Raw genomic sequence first — 15390 nt, 5'->3', positions numbered from 1 at the left:
GGGTTCTCTGGCATGACACCAGTGTCCCCGGGCAGGGACAGCAGTGGACCCCTGCAAAGCAGGACCCACACGGACCATGCAAGACTGCCCCCAACACGATGTGCTCCAGTCCTACACCCAGGTCACTCTCAAAGGCCACGACAGGGACAGGAGCACCCAGGCCAGGCAGCCCGTCGTGAAAGAAGCCTCCCTGGGGAGGACGAGGGGCTGTCCCAGAACAGGCCCTGCTCTGCCCACAGCAGCACGAGGCACGGCCAGGCACTCCCATCCCTGCCCACAGCAGACCCACTAGGGACTCGGCTCTCACACCAGGCAGGCACAGGTTCCCAGTCCTAGAGTGCATCTGTGCCTGTCAGCGGCATGGAAACTAGGCAAAGGGCAGGGTGCCCGCGGGTGTCCAGAAGCCCTGGGCAGGGAGGAGGCACACACAAGGCAACGGGCAAGCTGGTGGGACACAGCCCAGCTCCTGCCAAAAGCCACGCAGTGTCTGTGACCAGAGCACCGCTGGCCAGGGCTGCACAGAACCAGCTCCAAGGAGAGGTGTGAGAGTGCCGCAGAGAAGCGCTCTGGGGAACTCCCGGGCGGCACCGCCTCCAGCAGCACACAAAAGGCCGCGAAGTACCCAACAGGCAGCAGCTGGAAGACACTCCCAAGAACACCACATGTGGCCCAGTGACCAGCACGTCCACATGGGCCAACACCAGCAGACACAACTTGCCGGCCTGGTGCAGGGAGGGCACTGCCCGACTCAGCTGCGGGGCGGTGGCCACATGCCGTGCCTCCCCAGCACTCCCAGCGACCCTCCCGAAGCCCCAAGCTGACATCCACTCCGGGGCTCTACAGTCTGGAACTCGAACAGGACCTCAACAGCGGGGTCTGCTGTTGAACCGTGCAAGGCCACCCCCGCAGGACAATCCCCCAGGGCCAAGGCCAAGTAAGGGCCTGCAGGCAGGACCCTCGGTCTGGCCCACCCCGGGCCCTACCTCCCTCAGGGACCACCTGCACTATGGAATGGCGGCCCTGGAGTGCAAGCCGCCAGGGGCCACACCGACATCCTGGAGTTCTGGCTTCAGGAGAGAGAGGCCCATCAGCTGTGGAAACGAGGTCCAGCTCTCCGGGGGGGGGGGTGGGCGAGGGGGACAGGGACCAGCTACTTGAGCCCCGAGCCCCCTGGCGCCCCTAGAAGCTGGCATTCTAGACTTCAGTGCTCAGCCCAGCGTTTTGTCCCTGGAGTCCCACAGCCTCCACTTCCTCTGCTGCGTCAGAAAGTGCAGCACCAAGCACTGAGCCTGCCAACAGGCCCCAGCCCTCACTGCCCAACCAGGCTGCCCTGGCCCAGCTCTCACTGCCCAACCCGGCTGCCCTAGCCCAGCTCTCACTGCCCAATCCGGCTGCCCTGGCCCAGCTCTCACTGCCCAACCCGGCTGCCCTGGCCCAGCCCTCACTGCCCAACCTGGCTGCCCTGGCCCAGCTCTCACTGCCCAATCCGGCTGCCCTGGCCCAGCTCTCACTGCCCAACCCGGCTGCCCTGGCCCAGCCTTCACTGCCCAACCTGGCTGCCCTGGCCCAGCTCTCACTGCCCAATCCGGCTGCCCTGGCCCAGCTCTCACTGCCCAACCTGGCTGCCCTGGCCCAGCAACACCTGTGCTACAAACCCACATCGCACATGCCCAACCAGAACAGGAGCCCAAGGTTCGCAGCAGGGTTCCCAGCTCCACTGCAGAAAGAACTACAGAAAGGAATTCCAGAAGGTTCTGACACAGCCCTAGCCCCTCCCGAGGACTGCTCACTTCTCACCAAGTGAGCAAGGGATTGGCACTGTGGCACAGCAAGCTAATCCTCCACCCTGTGGCACTGGCATCCCATAGGGGCACAGATTTGTGTCCTAGCTGCTCCACTTCCCTTCCAGCTCCCTGCCTATGGCCTGGGAAAGCAGTCGAGGACAGCCCTATGCCTTGGGACCCTGCCCCCGCGTGGGAGACCTGGAGGGGCTCCTGGCTCCTAATGAGCTCAACTCTGGCCACGGTGGCCATTTGGGGATGAGCAGACAGAAGACCTCCCCTCACGCTCTCTCTATAAAAAGCTGCCTTCCAAAGGACTAAATACATCCCTAAAGTGCAGCAAGCAGAGGACCCTGCCATGGAGCTCAGCCAACGTCTATTCCGTGATCAGACAGTTTCACAACATCAGATGGCGCCACCAACTCAAGTTGACTACTAAACCGTGGAGGACCGTGGGAACTGCTCCTGCCTTCCTGGCCTCTGCAAGTCAATGCCAACCCAGCCCAGCGCAGGGCCCTGCAGCGTCCACTCCTGGCTCACACGCAGACCCAGCCCCTGAGTAGCTGGTGGAGGGCTCGTACAAGTGCTGCTACCTTGGCACAGACACGGTGGGGAGGACACAGAGAGGCCAAGAAAGCTCCGGGCACACCAAGGCTTGCCTCGCAGCTGGGCCAGGGCCGTGGGTGACGGGGCAGGAGGGACCACGTACCTGCTGTGTGCTCCTCTGGGACTGTAGGCTGGACTGCAGCCGCCGCAACAACGGAGCGCCGTTCCTGGACAGCCTCTTGAGCAGCCAGTAGCTGTGCGCTCGCTCCACAAACTGCTTCTTCCGTTGAATGGCCACCTGGTTTGCAATCCTGTTCAGTCTAAAACACAGAAAACTCAGAGTGTACCTGGGAAGCAGCAGGTGAGGACACGGCACAGCAATGGCGGGGACGGCATTGCAAGCTCCTCCTGCCAGGCACCACCGACGCTCAGAGCTGCCGCCATCAGACTGAGACACCGCAAGCACTGGCGGGTGGGCTCTGTGGACCCCTGTGGATCCCAGGCTAACCCTAACCCTCACCCCGCCAGGTGACCATGGCCTTCCCAGGAGGAGCCTGGCTCCTCAGTCAGAGCACGGACCTAGGCCTCTTCTCCTGTTACCCCCTCCCGGCCCACTCCATCCCTGAACACAGCCAAGAGTGTCTGTGAGTTCCTCACCTTTAAAAATAAACTTCATTTAAAAAAACCTTTTTGAAAAACTCATGCTGAGAAAAACTGGGAAAGGGGTAAACACTGGAATATAAAGGAAAACACCCAAACCACCAATTAAACATACCCCGTATGTAGCAGGAACCTCACTAAGCAAGCCAATTAAACCAGTCAGTGCCAACCCGGCCCTAGTGCAGGGCCCTGGAGCGGGTCAAACTGGCTTTGTTCAAAACCTAGCTTTAACAAAAACAAACAAAAAATAGCTTTAAAACACTGCAAGGCTGAAGTGATGATGAAAACCCCAGGTGGGGAGGAGGGAGGAGGACTGAGGGGCGAGGGAGGGTGATCGCACAAGGATGACTCCAAGTCAGAGGTTTCGTAACATCAAACACAAAGCTTGCCACACCACCAAGAACCTGTGAAACCTACAGCCACCAGGAAACTACTCAAACAACAAAGGCTACAAAACACTGCAAAGAAAATAACCACGTTATTCTGGAGCAAAAACTGACCACCTGCTAGAGCACAGCCCGAGTGCGCATGTAGCCCGTGCGCTGACCACTACACAGGTCACACAGATCAGTGGTTGTTTATTATTATTATTATTATCATCATTCTTTTGTTTGGAAGACAGGGGGCTCCTCCCCTCCCTGGCTCACTCCTCAAATGCCTGCCACGGGCCAGGGAAAGCACCTACATTCCAAGTGGTGGCTGAACCATCACCACACCCACCCTGAGATCAACAGTTTCAAAAAACAATGCCATGTAGTGTAACACAACAATGTGGGTGAGGGAAGGCCCTCATCTACAAGAGCAGAGGGGAAGCCGGGGTGGGGGGGGGACACGGACACCAGGGGAGAAGTCGGGGTGAACGGGGCGGGGGGGGACACGGACACCAGGGAGAAGTCGGGGTGAACGGGGCGGGGGGGGACACGGACACCAGGGGAGAAGTCGGGGTGGGGGGGGAGACACGGACACCAGGGAGAAGTCGGGGTGAACGGGGCGGGGGGGGACACGGACACCAGGGGAGAAGTCGGGGTGAACGGGGCGGGGGGAGACACGGACACCAGGGAGAAGCCAGCGGAAGGCAAGGGAACCAGGAAACCAGCCGTGTTCTCTGCAGTGCTGCTGGTAAGGCCGTGGGTGCCAGCCGCCCCCTGCTAACATGCCTGGCGAAGCAGGGGGCATGTCCCGAGTGCTCGGGGGCCTGCACCCACACAGCAGAACCAGAGTTCGGGCTTCTGGCTTCAGCCCAGCCCTGGAGTCGTCCGGGGAGTAAAACAGAGTGGACAGATCTCTCTCTTATAAATAAGATCTTAAAACACCAAGAGCCCCGAGACCATGACAGCCCACTGAGGAACACACACCCAACTGAAGGACTGCGTGGCAGAACAGGTCGGACCAGACGTGGACCTGGTGAGAAGCCAGCGGAACTGGTGGAGCCAGCCTCCAACAGGCCACCCAGAGGGGGACCCACACTGTCAGGCAGGGCCATGGATGCCGTGGGAACGGAGAGTATTTGCAAGAGAAGCCTGGGGCTGTACAGCTCCACGTGTCCTAGCACCTGCCATGGGGCTGGGCATGGAGACAAAGCCGGCCACACCACCCCGGATGCTCACAGCACTCTCACAGCACTCCACACACCTTCCAAAACCTTTCGACACCCAAAACTTGCACCCCTCAAAGGACACCATGGGACCCTAAAAAGACAGCCCAAAGAACTAGAGCTAGTGTGCACACTTGAGAAAGCTCTCACAGCACCGAGAAAAGCCTGGCCAGGACCCAGTCACTTCACCAAGCCCGTCCCACAGCACGCACACAACAGCCGGCAAGGCTCTTCCTCGCTGCCGACTCCAGTCCGCGGGACTAATCACAGCCACGTCAGGAAGGCTCAGGTGTTCAGCGCACACCCACAGCTGGTGGGCCAAATGCTCAGATACCAGACGCACAGCGAGAGCGACCAGCGGTGTGTCTCACGGGACAGCAAGGGCTTCTACGGGCGCTTTCGGCGCTGACACAGGGGAGGACTGGGCAGGAAGGCACAGTACCCGCGGCTGCCCGCCGTGCCCACAGCAGCTCTCCCGCTCTGTCCTGGTGCTGACTTGCAGGGAGGCCTCTCGGCACCCACACCGGGAGGGCAGCACACTGCCAAGGTGACCGCTGGACACGCCCTGCATCAGAGGGCCCCCGTCCCCAGTCCTCCACAGATCACAGCGCAAGTATGCGACATCCGTGGCCCTGGACTCAAGGTGGCCACGTGCTCACTGACGTAACGGCTTATGCCAACCAGGGCGGGAGTGGAGGGGTCTGCAAACACACGGCAGCCTACCTGGCACAAGGCTTCCGCTGAGACAATGCTGAGCGTCTTGCATACACACAGATGGGGCTTTATAAATCACTAAACACAACACCTAACATCCAGAAACCTGGCACCACCACCCACTGCCCCTTCACTGCCACAGCCCAACCCCGAGGCCCGGCCACACAGCAGCCTCAGGACAGACTCTACACTCAAAAGAACGTTCCTAGGCCCGGCGCAGTGGCCTAGCAGCTAAAGTTCTCATCTTGAACGTGCCAGGGATCCCATATGGGCACCAGTTCTAATCTTGGCAGCCCCGCTTCCCACCCAGCTCCCTGCCTGTAGCCTGGGAAAGCAGTCAAGGACGGTCCAAGGACTTGGGACCCTGCACCCATGTGGGAGACCCAGAAAAAGCTCCTGGCTCCTGGTTTCAGATCGGCTCAGCTCCGGCCGCTGCAGCCACTTGGGGAGAGAATCAGCGGATGGGAAGATCTTCCTCTCTGTCTCTCCTCTGGCCACAATGGCTCAACTGCCTAATCCTCTGCCTGCAAGCACAAACATCTCCTATGGACACTGGTTCGTGTTCTGGCTACCCCACTTCACATCCAGCTCCCTGACCATAGCAAGGGAAAGCAGGTGGGATGGCACAATGATGCCTTGGGGTCCTGTACTCGCATGGGAGGTTCCTGGCTCCCAACCTCAGATGGACTTGGCTCCAGCCATTGCAACCATTTGGGAAGTGAACCGGCGGATGGAAGAGCTTGCCTCTCCTTCTCTCTGTAAATCTGCCTTTCCAATAAATTAAAAAAAAAAAAAAAAAAAAAAGAAAGAAAGAAAAACAAAGAGAAATTAGCTCAAGGAATCTTTTTTTTAAAAAAAAAAGATTTTTTTTTTTTTTATTGGAAAGGCAGATATACAGAGAGGAGGAGAGACAGAAAAATCTTCCGTCCGATGATTCACTCCTTAAGCAACCGCTACAGCCGGTGCTGAGCTGATCCGAAGGCAGAGCTCTTCCGGTCTCCCACCCAGGTGCAGGGTCCCAAGGCTTTGGGCCACCCTCCACTGCTTTCCCAGGCCACAAGCAGGGAGCTGGATGGGAAGCAGGGCCACCGGGATTAGAACCAGCGACCATGTGGCATCCCAGCACGTGCAAAGCGAGGACTTTAACCACTACGCTATTGTGCCGGGTCCAAGCTCAAGAAATCTTACTCTGGCATATACAAGAAGAATCTGAAACAGCTGCCTCAACTTCCTCAAGCTTAGGCAACTGCAGAGCACTCTGCACCCAATTACCCAAGGGGCAGGAGGCCTCCGGGGGGCTGCCAGACTCGAGCCCCCACATGTACCTCCAATGGGAGCACTGCCCGTGATGCCAGGCGTTCACAAAGTCCCATTCCTTCCCCCCTTCCAGAACCTTCTCTTCCCTCACACATCCCACCTCACCAAGCCAAATGGGACAGGCTATGACTAGAGGTTGGGGTCAGTGCCAAGGGCAGTGAAGGGGCCTGAGCTGTGCAGAGAGCTAAGCTCGGCATCCCACAAGTGCTGGTATGTGTGCAGGACATGCCACTGCATCCAGCCACCTGCTCACACACCTGGGCCCCACATCCACGTCCAAGCAAGACACCGATGGAGTTCTGGCTCCTAACTTTAGCCCCGGCTGTTAGGGCTATTTAGGGAGTGAACCAGGAAATGAACATCTCAGTATCTCTCTTTGTAACTCTGCCTTTCCAATCATCAACTCTTCAAAAAGGAGGGGGAGGGGAAGCTAGCGTTGTGGCACAGCAAACCCAGTCACCACCTGCGACTCCAGTGTCCCACACGGGGGCTAGTTCAAGTCCACCTTTTTGTGGTTTTTTGTTACTGTTTTGTTTTGGTTGTTTTTTTTTTTTTTTCAATTGAAAAGTCAGATTTACAGAGAGGAGAGAAGGATGTTCCATCCGCTGGTTCACTCCCCAAGTAGCCGCAATGCCCAGAGCTGTGCTGATCCGAAGACAGGAGCCAGGAGCTTCCTCCGGGTCTCCCACGCGGGCACAGGGTCCTAAGTCTTTGAGCCGTCCTGCACTGCTCTCCCAGGCCACAGGCAGGGAGCTGGAAGGGAAGAGGAGTAGCTGAGAATGAACCAGCACCCATGAGATCCCGGTGGATGCAAGGCAAGATTCAGCCACTAGGTTATCCATCGCGCTGGCCCCAGCAAAACTTTGAACAAACGCCAACCAGTAAAGAATCAGTTGGGGACAGGTGCCGTGCGCCGCAGCAGGTTAGCCATGGCCTGGGACATCTGCGTCCCCGCTCCCAATCGGGCAGGGCCCAGGCAAGCCGTGCACCTTCGTTAACAGTACCTGGGCAGCAGGAGGTGACACTCAAGTGTCCGGACCCTACACGCCTCACGGAGACCAAGGTAGCTCCTAGCTCTGGCTCAACCCAGCTTTGGCTGTTATGGGCACAAAATATCTGTCTTTAAACAAACTTTTTAATGAATAAACACCTCATAAAACAAAAAAAGACCATAATCTTGGACAAACTGCTCTGTTAAACTTCTCACATGAAAACCTTCCACACCGCAGCAATCTGAAAGCAGTCACAAACCCTGCACACAGGCCCTCCTCTGCAGGTCGCAATCAGCCTGCATGTACCCACGTGCCTCCTGCAGGGGCACTGGCCTCAGCTCCCTGTCCAGACAGCACTCTAGGCCTGCCTTCGCCCACGGCCCCCGTGCGGCACGGCGGTGGGCACAAGCTTCGCCACGGTCTTCGCTGGCTGCAAAGCTAGAGCAGCCACAATCTGGACCACAGCAAGGCTGTGAACCCCGACACACGGCGTCCCCCTCCATCACTGTGTGGCCAGAGGGGCAGGGGTGCTGGGAGCTCTCCCTGGGCTCATCAGAGGGCCTGAAATGCCCCCTCAAGACCTGGAGACGCAGCACTGCAGAGCACCCACACCTGCACAGCCACATTTCTTAGCTCCACTCGAAGCCATGAGTACTGCCACATCCCAAATCAGAAAAAAGTAAATGACACGGCCCGATGGCACTTTAGCTAAGACGGCCGCACCACCCAGGCCGGAAGCCAACACTGTGCTGCAGCAGGGGGACGCCACTGGGACGCAATAACCCCACGAGCGCCAGTTCAAGTGCTCACTGCTTCACTTCCGATCCCACTCCCTGCTAAAGCGCAGAGAATGCAGGCTCCTGCCACGAGCCTGTCCCCTGGCCAGACGCAAATCCTCCCACCAGTTTTCTTCCTCTGGTCCCTCTGTGAGTGGGAGAGTCGCTGAGAAAGAAAACTGGCTTATCCAACACTGAGCCACTGAGCACAAAAAGGGATCCCCAGGAAACATCCCCGCCGGACAGTGGCCCTGCAGCGCTGGCCCCGCCGGACAGTGGCCCCGCAGCACTGGCCCCGCCAGACAGATGGCCCTGCCGGACAGTGGCCCCGCCGGACAGTGGCCCCGCCGGACAGTGGCCCCGCAGCGCTGGCCCCGCCGGACAGGTGGCCCCGCCGGACAGTGGCCCCGCAGCGCTGGCCCCGCCAGACAGGTGGCCCCGCCGGACAGATGGCCCCGCCCCGCCGGACAGTGGCCCCGCAGCGCTGGCCCCGCCAGACAGGTGGCCCCGCCACACAGTGGCCCCGCAGTGCTGGCCACAGAGGAGAGCCGTATACACTTCTGTCTTCAGTTGTTAGGTCCCATTTTTTGTCTTTTACTGCAATTTCACTAAGACTGAAATTCTCAGGCCTCTTAAAAAGAAGTTTTTGATACAAATTCTAAGCCTTTTGACTCACTGGCAGAAATTCAAGGGAACCCCAGTAGCCCACCGGCCCCTTCAAGAAAAATCAGCAAAATAGAGTATTTGCAAAGTCAAGTCACTTTAAACTTGCGATTTCTTTTTGGGGACATCTTCTAACACTGCCTCATGCCCTAAACGGGCCAAGAGCAGGGCAGCAGGGATTCAAGCACCCTGGGGTGCTCTGTAGTGCGAGGCGGAGCCAGGTGTCAAAGCAGGCACCTGTGCAGGATGCCAGCTCACCCGAGTTCCAACTCAACTGCTGGGCTTCAACCCAGCTCTAAACTTCCAATTCTTAACACAAAATAGGGGCCTGTTCCTCTGGGGCTAAACGCACCCTAGCCAGAGAGCTGCCTGTCCACACACATGGCCCAGATCCACAGCAAACACCACCAAAGGACTGCACCCCAACAGAACACCCCCATCACCAGACAGCCCCAGGGACACGGGGCCAAGGCTGCGCTCACTGGCCAAGCTCGGGCAGGCTCCAGAGGGTGAAGAGGCACTCATCCACCTGGATGAGGGGCACGCACCTCAGTCCTCACAAAGTGAGAGCATCTTGCAGGACAGCACAGCACGAGGTCAGCACTGTGACAGAGCGTAAAACCACCGTCTGCAATACAGCAATCTCCCGCGGGTGCTGGCTCGAGGCTGGCTCCCTGATGACGGGGCTGGGGAGGCCACGGAGGACGGTCCTAGTCCCCGGCCCCTGCACCCATATGGGAGACTTAGAGGAAGTTTCTGGCTCCGGCCCAGCCTCCCGGGGAGCCAACCAGTAGGTTGAGGATCTTTCTCTACGCTTCTCCCTTTCTTCTCTAACTCTTTCAAATAAGTGAATCTGTTTTAAAACACAAAACAAGGAACAAGGAGGCACGCAGAGGGAGGCCGAAGCTGAGCCCACGTGGCCTGCCCCAGTGCTCAGGGGCCAAGGGGGGGAGCGGGCAGGGCTACCAGGCCGCAGTCCACCTGGGCCCGGGCACGGCCTCCCCCGCCTCCCTGCAGCCTCTGCTCAACCAGTGCGCCTTCTGCAACCAACAGCCTTGTTCAGGAGGCAGGCGGGAAGCGGACAGAGCCCAGCACTCCAGGGCTTCCTCACCGCGTTCCAGAGGGTGACACCTGGGGGGACACTGCCAAGCCACTGTCACCCTCCTTCGCAGGCTTCAGCCTAGCGAGGTGTGCTGGAAGCCCCACACATCTTCTCCAAGACTCCACCTTCTGCGTCTCTGCCCTCAGAACTGAAGCCAGGAGAAACAGAGGGCCCCCGCGAGCCTGCCCTCGCCCCAGGCCTCCCCCGGCCGCTCACCTCTGCGGGGGAATGTACGGGGCGCACACGGTCGGGAGGCCCGCCGCACAGGGCTCCGCCACGGCCTTCCTGGCCTTCTTGGCCTTCTTCCTGACCTTCGACGAGGATCTGACGGCTTTCACAGAGGCGTCCTTGCGACAGAGCCCGTTCTTCACCTCGACATCCCCGTAAATGTTGAGAGGCCTGCGGGTGCAGCCTGGAGGCGTGTGCACGTCGCAGTACGCGGTCTTTCTCACGGAGAAGGTGGTGGTCCCGCCCGTGAGCTCCTTCACGGGCTCCATCTTCATGTAGAGGCCGGCCTTCTGCGCGCACGTCACGTGGAAGGCCGTGTAGCAGTTGGCCTTGTGGCACTGGATGCAGGCGCCCACGCCCTTCTGCTTACAGAGGTAGCACGTCAGCTTCCAGCGGGCAGGGGGGATGCTCCGCACCCCGTCGATGGGCTCGATGAAGACCGTGTTGGCGAAGCCCACCTCCGGGATCCACAGGGCGCACACCACGTGGCCCCAGCGGCCGTCGTCCGTCTTTTTGAAGGCGCCGCCCTTGTTGGGACACAGGACGCAGTCCGCGGGCCGGGCGCGGGCCTGCAGGCAGTGGCGGCAGAGCCACTGGCCCTCGGGGATGTAGGGCACGCCGTAGCACTCCTGGTGCACGGCCAGGTTGCAGAGGTCGCAGAAGAGGATGGCGTTGCTGTCCTGGCACTCGCCGTCCATGCAGACGCAGCACACGGCGTCCTCGTCGACGAGCGACTGCTGCTCCCCCTGCTTCTGGTTCTCGCAGTACGACTCCTTCTCGAAGCGGTCCATCAGGAACTCGAACATGCTCTGCGACACGGCCGAGACGCAGTCGCCCTTCCGCTTCTCGTTGATGATCTCCAGCCAGGCGTAGTCTTCCTCGTCCATGTCGTACTCCACCTCGTTGTCCAGCTCCTCCGCCGACTTCTCGATGAACTTGTAGTACACGGGGGGCCTCCGGGGCGCAGACGGGGGGCTGTACTCCACGATGCGCACCTTGGGCTCGGGCAGGGTGCTGGCCGAGGCCGGCGCGCCATGGGTGCTCACGAGGGCTTCGTGCTTCTTCTTGACTCGGTTGTTCTTGTGCCGCTTAGTTCTCAGGCACACGGGCGGCCTCTCGCGGTTCTCCTTGTTGCTGTTGCACTCGCTCATCTCCTGAGCGGTGAGGTCATCCTCCAGTATGATCTCGAGGGGATCGAAAATGCTGATCCTGTGCAAGCGCCCCTCGATCTCGATCTCCACCATCCTCTGCGCCTGCGCGTAGGTCAGCGTCTCGCGCGTCGGGGAGTGCTTAACACTGCACGGGGAGGACGGGTGCCTCGCTGCAGAGCCTCGATGACATCGTCCTTTCCTCCTCATTTGGCAATGATTACCTGCAACAGACCACAGGCGGTCAGCTCGGCCCTCGCGCTCCAAAGCCACGCTCGGCAACCCTGCCGCCACAGCGCCTCCTCCCGGGCCGCCGCCCTCCCCGCTCACCCAAGGCGGCTGCCAACCAGCCCCAGCTCCTCTGGCATTTCGGAACAAGCCAACAGCCAACACCACCCTCCAGAAGGCAAGTCTCAGCCCAACTGGAGTGGCCGCCTACTGGGCAGCCCGCCCGCAGAGGTCCACGCACGGGGCTGAACCCCAGGTGCGGCACACTTACACGCACTGCCCCCCTTTGCTGCCCTGCAGTGCCCCCAAGGAACCACCTACACCTCCTCTCAGGGTGGAAGCTCCGCTGGAGGCTACAGGCTTCCACAGCTCTACCACAGGAAGAAGCAGACCGCCAGAGCCTGCCCACCCCTCCATGGCCTGCCCACACGCATCCTGGGACGCAGGCCGCACCCCCTCCACGGCCTGCCCACACGCATGCTAGGATGCAGGTCGCACCCCCTCCATGGCCTGTCCACACGCATGCTAGCATGCAGACCGCACCCCCTCCATGGCCTGTCCACACGCATGCTGGGACGCAGACCGCACCCTCTCTATGGCCTGTCCACACGCATGCTGGGACGCAGGCCGCACCCCCTCCATGGCCTGTCCACACGCATCCTGGGACGCAGGCCGCACCCCCTCCACGGCCTGCCCACACTCATGCTAGGATGCAGGTCGCACCCCCTCCATGGCCTGTCCACACGCATGCTAGCATGCAGACCGCACCCCCTCCATGGCCTGTCCACACGCATGCTGGGACGCAGACCGCACCCTCTCTATGGCCTGTCCACACGCATGCTGGGACGCAGGCCGCAACCCCTCCATGGCCTGTCCACACGCATGCTGGGACGCAGGCCGCACCCCCTCCACGGCCTGCCCACACTCATGCTAGGATGCAGGTCGCACCCCCTCCATGGCCTGTCCACATGCATGCTGGGACGCAGGCCGCACCCCCTCCACGGCCTGCCCACACTCATGCTAGGATGCAGGTCGCACCCCCTCCATGGCCTGTCCACATGCATGCTGGCATAAAGGCTGCAGCTGGCATGCAGGCCGCACCCCCTCCATGGCCTGTCCACACGCATGCTGGCATGCAGGCCGCACCCCCTCCATGGCCTGTCCACACGCATGCTGGGACGCAGGCCGCACCCCCTCCATGGCCTGTCCACACGCATCCTGGGACGCAGGCCGCACCCCCTCCATGGCCTGTCCACACACATGCTGGGACGCAGACCGCACCCTCTCTATGGCCTGTCCACACGCATGCTGGGACGCAGGCCACACCCCCTCCATGGCCTGTCCACATGCATCCTGGGACGCAGGCCGCACCCCCTCCACGGCCTGCCCACACACATGCTGGCATGCAGGCTGTACCCCCTCCATGGCCTGTCCACACGCATGCTGGGACGTAGGCCGCACCCCCTCCATGGCCTGTCCACACGCATGCTGGCATGCAGGCCGCACCCCCTCCATGGCCTGTCCACACACATGCTGGCATGCAGGCCGCACCCCCTCCATGGCCTGTCCACACGCATGCTGGCATGCAGGCCGTACCCCCTCCATGGCCTGTCCACACACATGCTGGCATGCAGGCTGTACCCCCTCCATGGCCTGTCCACACGCATGCTGGCATGCAGGCCGCACCCCCTCCATGGCCTGTCCACACGCATGCTGGGACGTAGGCCGCACCCCCTCCATGGCCTGTCCACATGCATGCTGCCATGCAGGCCGTACCCCCTCCATGGCCTGTCCACACACATGCTGGCATGCAGGCCGTACCCCCTCCATGGCCTGTCCACACACATGCTGGCATGCAGGCTGTACCCCCTCCATGGCCTGTCCACACGCATGCTGGCATGCAGGCCGCACCCCCTCCATGGCCTGTCCACACGCATGCTGGGACGTAGGCCGCACCCCCTCCATGGCCTGTCCACATGCATGCTGCCATGCAGGCCGTACCCCCTCCATGGCCTGTCCACACACATGCTGGCATGCAGGCCGTACCCCCTCCATGGCCTGTCTACACGCATGATGGGATGTAGGCCGCACCCCCTCCGTGACCCACCCACATACATACTGGGACGTAGCCAGCAACCCCTCCGTGACCCGCCCACGTGAGCCAAAGCCAAAGTGTAGACGCACTAGTCTCTCCAAGATTCGAGGGGAGCTCTGCGGGGTCTGGGGGAGCATGTCACCCTGAAGGCCCCGACACAGTCTATGCAGAACCCCCGCGGTGTCCAGCCAGCCTCTCTCAGGGACACCCAGCAGCTCAAGGCCACGAGCCCTGCCCACCAGGGGCGGGAGGCACCGAGCTCCCCAGGGTGGCTCCCACCACCCACAGGGGCCTGCGCTCGCAGGTGTCACGCCCCGCACCGGCGGTGGGCGGGCCCTGCGAGCTGCGGGCTTCGCACCTGCCGAGGGACTCACGGGGGACGCGAGCAGGCAGTGCCCTGCCAGGAGGAAGCTGGAGGACGCGGGCAGCCACGCCCCGACTCACCGGCAGCCCAGGGGCCTCCGGGGCCGCGGGGGCGAGCGGCAGTCCCCAGGGCACGGCCGGCCTGTCATTACCACAGCCCGGCGGAAGCAACAGTTGGTTCCAGCCCAACCGGCAATTTTCTGCTCGACGGCAGCACCGAGCAGGCCCCGGAGCCCCCCGCCCCCCACGTGGCCCCCGCGGCCCCAGACATTCCAGAAGCCGTGCGGCCCCGAGCAAAGTTTCCGCCCGCGCCGCGGCCCCAGGCGTTGCCGACCGGCGCCGCGCGGGGCGAGGCCGCCGGCCACGGGGGGAGTTCCGGCCTCGGCCGGGTTACATAAGGCCGCCGCCACCCGCCCAAGGCCCGGGGCCACGGCCCTCGCCCGAGCGCGGCCGACGGGGCCCGCACGCCTCCCGGCCTCCAGGGCCCGGCCGCTCCCACCTGGCGCGCCCGGCCGGGCCCCGCCGCCCCGCCGCCGGCCAGGCCTCCCGCCACTCGCCGCCGCCTCGGCCTCCGGGGCCGCTCGGGCCGCTCGCCCGGCCGCCCGCGGACAATGCGGAGCCGCCGCCGCCGCCGCCAACATGGCGTCCGCACCCCCACCCCGAGAGGCCGGGCCGAGGCGGCCGCCGCTCCGCGAGGCCCCGGAGAGCCCTCCCGGCCACCCCCGCCCACTCACCTCCGGGGCGCCGCGGCCGCGGGAGCCCGGCGGGCGGGCGGCGGGCGCGGGACCGGCGCGGCCGAGGCGGCGCTAATGGCGCCCGCGGCTCCTCCGCCAACGGCCGCGCAGGCCGGGCCCCGCCGCCGCTCAGGGCGCGGGCGAATGGCCGCGGCGGCTGCGGGCCCGGCGGAGAGGCCGCGGCGGCGGGCGCGGGCGGCTCGCGCGGCGCCGGCGGGGCCGGGCTGCAGGCCCGGCTCGGGGCCCGGCCGGCGGGCGCGGGGACGGGGCGGGGACGGACGCGGCTCGGGCGCGGGACTCCTCAGACGCCGGGGCCGGCCGCTCGCTCCCCAGCGAAGCAAACAATGCGGCGAGCGCTCCGCCCGGCGCCTGCGTGCTCGGCGCGCCCCGCCCGCCGCCGCCATGACGCCGCCGCCGGGGGAGGGGCGAGCGGAAGGGCCGGCGCTCGG

The 15390-nt window shown here is 62.5% G+C and overlaps 1 protein-coding gene across 3 annotated transcripts in view; it reads right to left on the bottom strand.

The window, feature by feature from the left end:
- BRD1 (bromodomain containing 1) overlaps positions 1-15082 on the bottom strand; it is a 30292-nt gene extending 15210 nt beyond the window's left edge. The window contains exons 1-3 of one of the 3 annotated variants that reach the window (XM_058673284.1): positions 14942-15082; positions 10362-11745; positions 2491-2647 (exon numbers count right to left, since the gene is read on the bottom strand). In XM_058673284.1, coding sequence (XP_058529267.1) covers positions 2491-2647; positions 10362-11731 — 1527 coding nt within the window. In that variant the 5' untranslated portion in view covers positions 11732-11745; positions 14942-15082. The remainder of the gene's footprint in view (positions 1-2490; positions 2648-10361; positions 11746-14941) is intronic. The other 2 variants (XM_058673282.1, XM_058673283.1) reach the window with 2 other exon arrangements.
- Between the last annotated feature and the right edge of the window lie 308 nt (positions 15083-15390).

Source organism: Ochotona princeps, chromosome 15 (genome assembly GCF_030435755.1).
Source record: "Ochotona princeps isolate mOchPri1 chromosome 15, mOchPri1.hap1, whole genome shotgun sequence".
Classification (NCBI taxonomy): Eukaryota; Metazoa; Chordata; class Mammalia; order Lagomorpha; family Ochotonidae; genus Ochotona; species Ochotona princeps.
The sequence above is the reverse complement of the archived record's forward strand: the minus strand, read 5'-3'. Positions and strand labels throughout refer to the sequence as shown.